Source organism: Oryza glaberrima, chromosome 11, assembly GCF_000147395.1.
Source record: "Oryza glaberrima chromosome 11, OglaRS2, whole genome shotgun sequence".
NCBI lineage: Eukaryota > Viridiplantae > Streptophyta > Magnoliopsida > Poales > Poaceae > Oryza > Oryza glaberrima.
Genome location: NC_068336.1, coordinates 332,662 through 345,142, shown reverse-complemented (window position 1 = coordinate 345,142; position 12,481 = coordinate 332,662). Strand labels below are relative to the sequence as shown.

Below are 12,481 nucleotides of genomic sequence, written 5' to 3'. Positions count from 1 at the left end.
TCAACTCTTGTTTTGTAGGATCGATCAACCAACTCATATTCTGATGCGTAGGTATTTTACAACATTGGATTTGACAAATTAGTACTCCAGGTATGATATTGGATTTGGAGAATTAGTGAAGTCCAGGTATGATATAAACCTAGCTCAGAAAGGGCACATGTCCCGTGTAGAGAACTTAGGAATCTAGTAGGTGAGATCAGGACTTCCAATATCATTAGCTCTCCTCTCCTGCTACTTAATTGAGTTTGGGGTGGTTTGAGGTGCTTAGTTCGTGTACATACTATCTGGATCCTACTGTACTAGAGACCTTGTGAAGCCAAATTAATGTGTCCCACATCATTGACCCTTACCAAGCAAACAACCATATCTCCGAAAGCAAAAGGCTTGTCTGAAACTTGTGCATGCATGGGAGCTGAACTGATGGTTCATGAAGCCAACAGGTGTTTCAGAAAGCCAATCAGTTTCTGTCTTGCTAATACAGTCATTTGATCAGAAATGGAGAGATGAGGTAGGCTAATGTGACCGAATTGTTCTTCTTCATTTTCCCTCTTTCCGGAAATTACAGAAGAGAAGATAACAAGCTAGGGCAGATGCCCTGATGATATACAACATCATATCATATCAATCGATCGAAGCACAAAGATTTACTAGAAAGCATCTACTACGTACAATTATGTCCACATGGACTCTTTCTTGAGGAATGCCTCCTGCAGCATCAGCTGGTGATGAGCAGCAGCATTCTCCAGGATGCACTGCTGGTGGTGGTGGTCATCTTGATCTTGGTGCTGCTGCTGCAGCTGGAGTTGCAGGGCGGCGGTCTCGGCGTGGGCGAGGGCGAGCTGCATCTGGAGCTGGGAGACTTGGTTCTGGAGGAAGGAGATGGCGGCGACGCAGCCGTAGACGGGGTCCCTCATACGGGCGTTGGCCTCGTAGACGAGGCTGCTGACGGCGTCGGGCCTCTGCGGCGGCGGCACATCGAGCAGCATCTTGCTGACGTTGCTGGCGCCGAACACCCGGTGCACCATGGCGAACCGCTGCGCCTCCTCCGCCGGGAAGTAGGGCGCGAACACGCACTCCGACGTGCACCGCCGCCGCAGCAGCTTGCACGACGCGCACGGTGTCCCGCTCCCGCTCCCGCTTCCCGCCATTGCTTGCAGTTGCAGTGCAGGCCTCTTCTGTACTGGACAGAAAACAGTTTATGCAGAGGAGCAGGCTAACGTTTCAGGAGGGGAGGGTGCACGGGAGCAGAGCTTCTCCCTTTATAGCTCAACAACAGCAACAACTAAGCTAAGTCACGACAAATTTAATTAACACTACTAAACAACTAAGTATATGAGGAGTATTAAGTATAGTGATCCCTCATAACATGCTAATCATGATGTCCTGCTGGAGGCATGGATCACATCCACCCATATCATTGATTACTCATGTATAAATATGTACAGTAATGGGTTCTCTGACTTGTTTTGTCTCTACTTGGCAGCAAATAAGATTAAGCCATCAAAAGTCTACATACGAGCTAAGCCTTCATCCTTCTCTGCAGTGTGAATTGCAGACATCGATCACTTCAAAGTTCAAAGCAAGCTCAAATTACCACCACCGAAAACCACTTTTTTTTTGTTTCACTAATCAAATCAACCAACCACATGCACCGTTAACATTCCTCCCCCGCGATCGACAAAAATGAGTTGGATCCTAACTAGCTACGACTACGACGACAGCTGGTGATCAAGTTACTACTCCTATGCACTAGTATATCTTATATAAATAAATGTGGACTCTAGTGCAGTTTGAATGACCTTTGGTATACTGGACTGTTAATGTTAGTTCCTACGCACGTTCTCAGAGTTGACCTTGAGATGTAACGCTTGCATTTTAACTTCTGGTTTAATTGCTAGACAGTACTAGTATTCATCACAATCCACGTAAAACAAACAACTGACAGTACCAGCAAAAATATTAATTGTAGCTTCTTATAAGCTCTAGCAATTGGACATTAGCAACTTTGGACACCTCACCAGATCTCATCACCTCTCCCAGTCATCGATCTGTTTTTATATATGTCGATCATAACGTAGTAGCTAGATATATAAAAGGAAAATCGTAAATCAAGGATATAGATTAATTAAAACGTGAGAAAACGACAGGTAGTATTCCAGTACTCCTGTTTGTCTATTTGTTTATCCCATACGTGCATGTTAGTAGCCAACACTAGGAGACCAGATGACACGTATAAACACCGGAAGAGGCTATCCAACAACGACGAGATTAGGACTTTGTCGAGCATCGAGGATGTCTTAAGATAAGCATCATTCATGCATACAGTAGGTTGTGGCTAGAGACAAAGTATACGTCATGCCTGTGTAAATGCGAATGGGACCTCCGGTGGTTGTGGTTTCAGTCTGAATCAGGTGGTGAGTGACATGTACTACAAACACCCATGCCCCCATGCAATGCATTTTGCAGCTTAATTATGATAGATGCAGAGTCCATAACGACATCCCTTAATCCCTTATATTGTCATTTTTCCCAGATTTTGTTTCCAATGTGGATGACAGAATAAAATCATGTTGGAGCAATGCTAGCAAACAAAGATAATATTGTTCTCGATTAGTCGTCACACAAAAGACAAAATTCTACCTCTTGCGTTGATTTTGTCTAGCTTGTGTAGAATACATTAGCGGAACGAGGATTCTGCCCTCATTTGCTTCAAAACCTTTGAAATAGAGTACAATGGATCAGTGTTCTTACAGCCGTATTCGTGCTTGCACATGCCATTGTTGCCAAAACTCAAAAGGACGGGTTCTCCCAAGAATTTCAAGCATAAATATGAATGGTCATCAATCACAGCAGGCGGCCGGCGCCGACACCCTAAGCTGCCGACAGTGTTTTACCACTAAGCAAGTCAAGGAAAGTATAAGCCCGTTGCCAACTCTTCCATTTTCCAAGGTCAAAATAAACGTAACCCTCACATGCAAGTTCACTAGACTAACTGGGTGATCACCCACATGACAGACTAGGCTCTCGTTTACATCCTCTGCCTAATGCCTATGCATCTACCCACCTTATTTTGCAAACTTTTACTAACGCCAGTATTTTCTTTAATTTTTCCTCAATTCCTAGCGAGAGCATATGCAACAGACATGTTCTTTCCTCAACATAATGACTTGTTCCTATGAAGACACTTGCTATTGGATAGAGATCCAAGACACTATCATCTGGACCACTAATTATATTAGCTTCATGTTCTCTGAACAGTAGTTAAGATCTAGTCATGCATCCGCATGTGCTCTAGGATCAGGTTTCAGTATTCAGATTTTGGTCTATCCATATATGTCACTGCCAAGTGCCACATGTCAAGTGCCTGACATTCCAAGTTAGACATGCTTATTTCTCAATACCGAACATCTAGATTTTCAAGTGCTTCCGATATTTTTCCTTACTATTTTACTACTAAAAATAAATGACATGATTCTTCATGAAACTTAGCTAATTGTTTCCCTCAAAAAAAGACCTGAGCTAATTGTATGTCTTATGATATCATTTGGTGCCGTGCATAATAAACTTTCCATGAATGAACAACATGAAGTTCTTCAATATATCATCTCAAAAATTAAATAAAATACTTCAAGCAGTCAGCGCTGGATTTTAATCCATATGATCCTAATACAGATGCGTAAGTATAGCAAAAGTATAGCATATTGCTTAGTACATCACAAGTCACAATATTCAGGAGTATGGAAAAAAGCAGCTTACTTTCCCAGTGAAACAGCAGTAGAAGAGGCAAGTGACCCTCATTGTCTCAGGATCCCAAATACCCATCCACGACATCAGGATCATAATTCCATTGCACGAAAATTTTCACCTAATTGAATGAAAAAACAGAAGCAAACTCATTACGTTGAAGCATATTAAGTATTAATGTACATAGCCACATTGGACAGACCAAAATGCGCAGTGGTATATCAGAATGATATGTAATTAAAAATGGGATCGACAATCATTCCAAGTGAATAAACAACATGAATTCCTACGCAATAACGTGATGCAATGTAACTATGTGAGCAGATACAAGTATCCTGTTTCAATATGATTAATGTATAATTAAACTTCTGTTCTGAAGTGAGGTGTGCTATTCTACTCAGTGCTCTCATTTCCACAAGTGTTCTGAAAGTAAGCAAGAAAGCAAAGATGTTTTAGTACTATTTTAAAGGAGTGAGAAGTTGGGCCTGGCTTGGTCATACAGATAATGTTAACGAAACTAATTGAAAGTACTGCTTGAAAGTGACAAATGGTAAGAGTTTTTACATGGTACAACACATGCATGATGATACTTACCAAAGAAAATGAGAACGAGTCAAAAGTGCACATGCTGCCAAGTACCAACACAACCCTCACATATAAATTCTACATAACCTACATTGCTATCTTACAAAGAGGAAGTTCAAAGTGGTCCTATTCTGTTCCAATCAAAGAACATTTATCATAGCAATCTGATAAGGAGACACGTACATACGGCAGTATGGATGTATTTAAGGAAGAAAACGAGTGGATAGCAGGATGGAAATATGTTGAGCTAACAAAGAGGTAGTCAGCAAAGAAACCATAAGAGATTGATAAAATCTATACTGGACATATGTGCAGCTGCAGATGTTCCACTAGTTACCAAAATAATAAACTGAGAAGTTCTCAGTAAACAAATGAGTAAACCCCAAGGCATGAGATTCACCTTTTGTTACATCGACAACAGATTGTGTGAAAGATCATATCGCTCTTATCAGCCTAATGGAAGATGTCACACTAATACTGCTTCAAACATCTTCCAGATTACTCTCTCGGCTGCAGCGTAGTTTCTGTATGTTCCTTGTTTTGATACCTAGCCTAAACATCAAACTTCCAGGTAGCTTTGTTTTTCCCAAGTGCAAATTACACTTTTCATCAACCCCTGAAGCTTTCCTTTTCATGTATTCAGCTGATTGTGCCTGAACTGTCATAGTAATAGTAGCCGTATTGGAAATTTATTTGAAACAAAAAGAAATAAGCACCGAATTTGGAAAAATCTAATAGAAGATTTAGTGCCTTGATTTGATCTATGTACAGGGAATGCTACATCAATCCAACAAAATAATGAACACAATATGATAAAAAAACATAGTCATACCTAATACCCTCGAGTATCTTATAGATGATGTTTAACAAAACAATTAACCAGATGCCCAAATGTTTCTTCAATTAAAATAAAAATAAAGACATTGTTGTACAGGCCTATACTCAGGATATGCTAATCCTTTTTCTACATAGAAAGATCATGATTTTCCATTGAAATACACTTATCTACTCTAAGCATCTTGTTTAATAGTCAATTTAAAGTAAGATTGCAGTTTCCCGAGATGTAGTTTGAGTTTTTATGCCAATTCCATCACTTGACGTAAGTACATAGCAAGGTCTTACAGAAGTCCCCAGAGAGATAATAAAGGAGGCAGTTAGAGCACAAGAGTAGCATCTAAAGTGCTCTTCTAACCAGCAACGCAGCATGTAATTTACATCATTTTATGGTATTACAAAACTCACCAGAATGGCGTGCGGATAATGACTTGGCCAAGTTTTGGAGTCCACTTATATCATTTATCTTATCTTTCTTCAGAATAGAATTGGTTGAGTCCAAGTATCCTGGGTGGCTGGGATCAATATGCAAAAGAGCATTTGCAAAAGCCTAAAAGGTAAATACATATATAAGTAGAAAGAAACATGGCCACATGGTATTAAACCCTAGAATCAGTGGTTTGCACATAAATAATGTTGAAGCACTATGATGCAGTCATTCAACAAAATTAAGTACAGACAGATGACTAGATTGACACATTGGCATGGTTATGAACTAATCATAACTCCTAAAGGAGGTAGACAAAACAATGCCCTCCAGTGTGAGAGTGTTGTTCTATGTTTATTTGTGCTAAGTTTGTTCAGACAATACTACCAGTATGAACAGCAGGCAGCCATCAAACATCATCCATCACATTGTTCAGAACATATTTCCAAATGGCGATGCCTTTCCACTTGAAAAGGTCATTAGCCTAAATTCTGGTACAAAAGTAGCATGTGACCCAAGGCAACATAGAATTAGTATTAGCAAGGAGGTGTCATCAGTTTTGTTTCAATGCTGACTAATAAAAGAAATGAGTGGATTTACAGTAGAACTGAAACGAAAGTACCTTGGAAGCAATGGTGTAAAAACCATTATCAAGAGAGTCCTTTGCAAAAGTTAGCCATTCTTCATTGGATACTTGCAGATGAAGGTCGTCGGAGTATTTGGCTTGTCTCAGGAGCAGAGCTTCATATCTCATAGCAAGGCAACTCTAGTAATGGACAGACATTAGCAGAATTAGTAAAGTAGTAGCAGAAAAAAAAAAGTTGCAACACGGCTAGTTTAGTACGGTAGCATGTGCAGAATGTGTATTTGCACGAGGAGAATGAATGATTATAAGGGCATCATCATATGATGCGAATTGCATTGAACATACAGAACTGGAGCACCCGATGTGCATCGCAATCGAAACCAATTAGGTGTAGATTGCAGAGCAAACAAAACTAGGGGATATGTGCACATGATTAATGGCCCCACAATCCTGGCCACAGGCGCTGAGGCAAGTCGTCGGTGAGTGAGGACCTCGACATCTCCGGTGAGGGCGAAGGCGCGCGCGAAGAAGTCGGCGACGGAGAGGGTGGTACCCAAATCGGGGACGGAGGAGAATGCCTGGGCGGCGGCCTTGCGCAGCAGACAGCGGGCGGATGAGCGAGTGTGGAGCAGCGAGGGGACGTCGGCGCCGGCGGAAAGCGCGGCGTCGAGTAGGCTGAGCTCCTGGTCCCCAAACCTGAGCAGCGCGAGCCGAGAAGAATGGAGCGGTTGTAGAAGAATGCAATGCTAGTTGGTGGATGGTAGAGGAAGAAGGGTGTGTGATTACCTGCGGTGGGAGAGGGCGGAGGCGAAGAGGGAGAGGAGGTGCTCGTCCCCATCCCCGGCGGCGGCGGCGGTGGCCATGGCTTGCCTCCCGCTCTGCCCGACGAAGGCGAAGGCGATGGATGGATGGGATTGGATTGGATTGGATTTTGTATTTGGGCCTAGGCCCACTAACGAACTCGCTTCCAACGAAGCGCAGAAGAACTTTTGTCCGTTTTCTTTTTTCTTCAAATGAAAAACGTTAGCTCGTTCTAGAAGAGTAGAAGTAAGCAGGAGTCTCGATGAATCAATTTTCTCAATAGACAAATGCGCTGTTAAAAGGAGAAAAGATGGTTTTGTCACTATAGGAGCCAAGTAAACATATGGCTGCAATGCATGGAATTGAAGAGAGTACGCGTATGTGGCTCTGTGCAACACATGAATACTGACGAAGACAGATATGTAAAAGGTGAAAAAAAAAAGAAGAGAAGAAGATAATTGTGGTGGAGAGAAAGAGGGCAATCTGGTCCAGAGCGGGCGTGAGGCCTCCACACGCCTCCAAATGACTTTTTTTGTGTACGATATCGACATCGCATCTCCACGGTCCACACTGTGCGCGCCATTCTTATCCTCATCTAGCTCCTCCTCGATATCCCACCTGTCTTCTCTGCTGACCAATCATCAGAAGAAGGAGAGAAATTTGCCAGATGCATGCATTGCATCTAGACGTCTAAATTTGTGTGGAATTTTGTACAACTCATCGCCATCAGCTTGCGAGGAAAGCAATAAACACAGTAACTCCACCCAACTATTTTCTCCGTTTTATAATATAATACTTTATAGCATTGTCCACATGTTAATGGATCTAGGCATGCATATATATATATATTCATTAACATCTATATAAATATAGATAATGCTAAAAAAGTCTCACAATATAATGCTGATGACGAAATTAACGAGACTAACCGATCCATCAAGTAGAACGCAGAAGCAATCCGGAAAGGAATAGTGGTTAAGCTTGACCGACTCCGGTGCGGCCGGGCCGGGCTCCACATCAACAAACCACCAGCCCAAAATATCCTCCCAGCCACGAGCCCGCCACGCGCTCCCTCGCCTTCGTCCCATCTCGACCGTCCACGTGTGGCCCATCCGTGAGCTCCACGCGCCTATATCTATCCCTTTCTATCACCTCCACCCCTACCACCGCACAATTAATCTCATCACTCTTCACCCGCCGCGACCTCCGGAAGCAAACGCCACACGCGCCTCTCCGCCATGCTTCCTCCTAGGGTTGCCCCGGCCGCCGCCGCCGCCGCGCCTACCTATCTCGCCGCCGCGTCCTCGACCCCTGCTTCCGTCTGGCTGCCTGTGCCGCGTGGTGCCGGACCCGGGGCAGTGTGCAGGGCCGCCGGGAAAGGGAAGGAGGTGCTCAGCGGCGTGGTCTTCCAGCCATTCGAGGAGCTCAAGGGGGAGCTCTCCCTCGTCCCCCAGGCCAAGGACCAGTCTCTCGCTAGGCAAAAGTTCGTCGACGAGTGCGAGGCCGCCATCAACGAGCAGATCAAGTCTGTTTTCCTCCTCACTCTGCCTTCCATTTTTGAATTTCTATTCCCCTTTCATGTGCGCATTTCTTCTTCTTCTTTTTTAAATTTAACAAAAATCTCTGTGCCTCCTGGTCATTTTATTTTCTTTGCTAGTGATTGGATTTCGTAAAGGGTTGCATTTTTCATCCTATAATAATTTCTGCTCTTGGGATGCGTCTGTTCTACAGTGCTGCAGATTTCCCAAACATTTTTTTCTTTTGATACATGGACCAACGGATACAAAATTATTTTATTCCACAATAATTGATGTAAATAGGAGAAAAGACACTGTGCTTAGCTATATTTAGCTTCTCATCCGTTCTAGTTATATTCCGAATTGGAATTCAATCCTAAAAAAGAGTTCAATCTTTGCAGTGTGGAGTACAATGCATCGTACGCGTACCACTCCCTTTTCGCCTACTTTGACCGTGACAACGTTGCTCTCAAGGGATTCGCCAAGTAAGCCATCACCACCCTCATTTAGTCATCACCAAGTAGGAAAATTGTCACTCATGTATCGACAAATTCTGTTCCTTCAGATTCTTCAAAGAATCCAGCGATGAGGAGAGGGATCACGCAGAGAAACTCATCAAGTACCAGGTAACTTTACCTCTGCTGCCAATTGGCACACCAGGAAAACTGTACGCTGTACCACTATAATCATGCACCCAAATGCTAATACTGCAATGTTCTTCTTTGTCAGAACATGCGTGGAGGCAGGGTGCGGCTCCAGTCCATCGTCACACCTTTGACAGAGTTCGACCATCCTGAGAAAGGGGATGCCTTGTATGGTGAGTTGCTTTCAGCTTGTCCTATATATGTTTTTTATTCCATGGTATATGTACTTATGCTTCTGCTTACTGTGTGCTAGTCTGAGTGTCTGCCTGTTAATTATCTATGTGAAAATTAAGTGGCTCAATCCTTAAGGTTGGGAGGAGCCTTTTTTTTTTTTTTTTTTTTTTTTTTGCAAAAACAGGGGAACTTCCTTGGTGAATGAGCTCATTCGCCATCCAGATTCAACAGGGATACTTTCCTCTTCAAAAGTTCCATGTTGAATCCTGATGTCAATTACTCCCTCCGTTTTTTAATGTATGACGCGATTAACTTTTAACCATTTGTCTTATTCAAATATATATATATATATATATATATGTAATTATTTATTTTATTGTGACTTAATTTATCATCAAATGTTCTTTAAGCGTGATTTAAATATTTTTATATTTGCAAAAAAAAGGTTAAACGTTGATTAAAAAGACAACGGCGTCGTACATTAAAAAACGAAGGGAGTAACTTTCAATAAAGGCTACTTTGTTTTGTAGAAGCTTTCTTTTAAACATTTTGGACTGCACAGTAAAGATTCTCTAAATTCTAAAAGCTCCTAAAGGAGAAAACGTCATTGTATATTTTCCACCATTTCACCTTATGGCATTTGCTAGTGTCTCCAGGAAGCAGCATGCACTGGCTGTTTGTTGCTGTACATACCTGTACAAACTTTGTGTACCCCTATGTTTTACCCTCTAGCTTGCTTGTGATTTCAGCTATGGAGTTGGCCTTGGCTCTCGAAAAGCTTGTAAATGAGAAGTTGCACAACCTGCACAGTGTAAGATATTCTCCTGTTATGCAGTAATGCTGAACATGGATTTAGAATGTGTTGTATAATTCTCAACACTATTTTGAAAAGAAATATATGGTGAAACTTGAAAATGTGTTGCTGTGAATCAACAGGTGGCATCAAGGTGCAATGATCCACAGCTGACCGACTTCGTTGAGAGCGAATTCCTTGAGGAGCAGGTAAAAACCTTCTGCCCACTTGGGTACTGAACTAGCTCTTGAGATGTTAAATATTCAACTGCTGTGCTTTAGTGAAGTATGTTTTGCTGAAAATATCTGCCTTGCTCTGAAAGGTTGAAGCCATCAAGAAGATCTCTGAGTATGTCGCCCAGCTGAGAAGAGTGGGAAAGGGGCATGGTTAGTGTGTTTTGTCAGAAAATACTTCATTTGATGTACTACCATCTATCTATAGACCTGTGGTTTGACTCATCAGTTGTTGTTTGCTACGTAATTTGTGTTGCAGGGGTGTGGCACTTTGATCAGAAGCTGCTTGAGGAAGAAGCTTGAATGGAGGAGACGGTGTGAAGGGCAGTAGTAGGTTTCGTTTCTTCCATCCATGGGATCATGCAGCTAAAGAAAGAAAATAAGTCGAGTCTGTGTATTCATCAAATTAAGCACGCAGTAGCAATGGAGTGAATGAACCAACCAATTTGGTCATGAACTTCCCCCTGTGTCTAGGTCAGTAGAGCTTCAGAATCATGTGTATGTCGCGCGTCCTCGCAGAAAAGGAACATGGCGCCGCTGGCTGTAGCGATACTTGTGATATTGTGGCTATGCATGGAGTCATGGTGATGGTGTATTTTGGGGGCATTTACACGTTTGTTGCTAGAGAGATTTTGCTGGCAGCCAATAAGGAACAATATGATAAACCATTGTGGTGTTAATGCTTGTTTCATCGTGCTTATGTCATGTTCCTAGTAGTTTATGTTAGTAACTCGAAGCCTGGCAAGTTTTTATGCATATATGTCCCTTTGCTTTGCTGCCTCTGAAAGAACAGAAAAAATAAGAGAAAGAAAGAGAAGAGGATGGGCCCATCAAGAATAATTGGGCCTTAAGTGACAGCTTATGTTTGAGTTTGAACCCACCTTTGCTGGCGTGGCGAGGCTCCACATTATAACACATGTATCTCTGCTATTATAAAAACTGAAATATTTTTACTTTTATTTTAGTACGTCTTCATATTTGAGTATTTGAGTTGGTTTTTTAAGGTTTTTTTTAAATACATATCCGTATTTGAGTTGGTTTTAGGTTCATTCGCTTTTAAAAATGCAGAATGAATCGCATAAGAAATCTCTTTTAAAAAAAACCCGTATGCTAACGATCAAACTCCTAATTACAACTCATGATTTTGTAAAATAAAATATCCAGGCGAATTCCCATGGTGAATTTCACCATAGCTAAATCGTATAACAATAATAAGATTAAAATAGACTACGCAGTTGCAACGCACGTGCATTTTTTTAGTCTCTAAAACTTGCAAAATCAGGTCACGTTAACATATCTCTAATCTTGCAAAACAGGTCACATTAGATCCCATGACAGTATTGAGGGTGGTTTTGGCTAACGTGACACTAAAAGAAAAAAATAAAAAATAATAAAACTCACGTGGGATCCACGTGTCAGCGAAACAAATATTCTTCCTTATCTCTCTCCCCATCCTTTGGTCTTGGCGATGGCAAAAGTAGTGGAGGCACGAACAATCGGCGGAGCGAGGAGATTGTGACCGACATGCGGCGCGCTCGATAGTGGTGGCACACCTCGTCACCTACAAGCCGGGCGTCGACGCCGCCCACTTGTCTCACGACGGACTGGAAGGGTGGTGACCGACGAAGAAAGGAGTGACCTAATGCAGGAAAGACACGCAATAAGTGACATGTAAAAGCTCGACGCTGGCCATCCAAATCAAGCAAGAAGTATAGCAGTATGTTGAGCACCCAACATTGATCCTCATCGGCACCTTCCTCTGCAGTGAAGATGTCGAGCATGAGGTGGTCCCAGATAGGGAACAATATGGGCTCGTTCTACGTGATGTTGGGGCGCCCGCATAGGTTGTCGTTGTCATCGCCGCTACCGCCGCTGCCGAACCACAACAAGGAGATGTGGAGAAGGCGACATCCTTTGAGCGCGGTGTTGAGCATCACCAGGGTGCGGGGGAGAGATGGAGAAAAAGGGGAGGAGGAGGAAGGAGAGGAGAGGGAGAGAAGGGAGGAGAGAATTATATGTGGGGCTTTATTTTGTTTTTGCCATGTAAGTGTCTAGTCAGTGTGAGTGGACCGAGTCAATTTGTCACATCAGCGGAGCCAACCCATACATACTGCGGTTTTTGCAAGATCAAGGATGCTATATT

At 42.5% G+C, this 12,481-nt stretch overlaps 2 protein-coding genes across 10 annotated transcripts; one reads left to right on the top strand and one right to left on the bottom strand.

Annotated features, from left to right (window-relative positions):
* Positions 1–519: 519 nt before the first annotated feature.
* On the bottom strand, positions 520–7,185 carry LOC127754926 (LOB domain-containing protein 12-like). 9 transcript variants are annotated; one of them, XR_008012922.1, is made up of 7 exons: positions 6,963–7,171; positions 6,668–6,872; positions 6,213–6,356; positions 5,572–5,713; positions 4,730–4,987; positions 3,757–3,865; positions 1,037–1,175 (listed from the first exon to the last, which is right to left on the bottom strand). XR_008012922.1 is itself a non-coding variant. In XM_052280535.1 (5 exons), the coding sequence occupies exons 1-5, from the start codon at positions 7,037–7,039 to the stop codon at positions 4,969–4,971; spliced, it is 582 nt and encodes a 193-aa protein (XP_052136495.1). In that variant the 5' UTR covers positions 7,040–7,179; the 3' UTR covers positions 4,840–4,968. The 9 variants fall into 9 exon arrangements, 3 of the variants coding, with proteins under 3 accessions (XP_052136496.1, XP_052136494.1, XP_052136495.1); XR_008012923.1 differs by having other exon boundaries at positions 1,142–1,180; XR_008012924.1 differs by having other exon boundaries at positions 1,150–2,716.
* A 945-nt stretch (positions 7,186–8,130) lies between these two features.
* Positions 8,131–11,018, top strand: LOC127755322 (ferritin-1, chloroplastic-like). Its single transcript, XM_052280979.1, has 8 exons — positions 8,131–8,502; positions 8,896–8,979; positions 9,060–9,120; positions 9,224–9,311; positions 10,062–10,123; positions 10,249–10,314; positions 10,428–10,491; positions 10,598–11,018. The coding sequence occupies exons 1-8, from the start codon at positions 8,216–8,218 to the stop codon at positions 10,639–10,641; spliced, it is 756 nt and encodes a 251-aa protein (XP_052136939.1). The 5' UTR covers positions 8,131–8,215; the 3' UTR covers positions 10,642–11,018.
* The last annotated feature ends 1,463 nt before the right edge of the window (positions 11,019–12,481 follow it).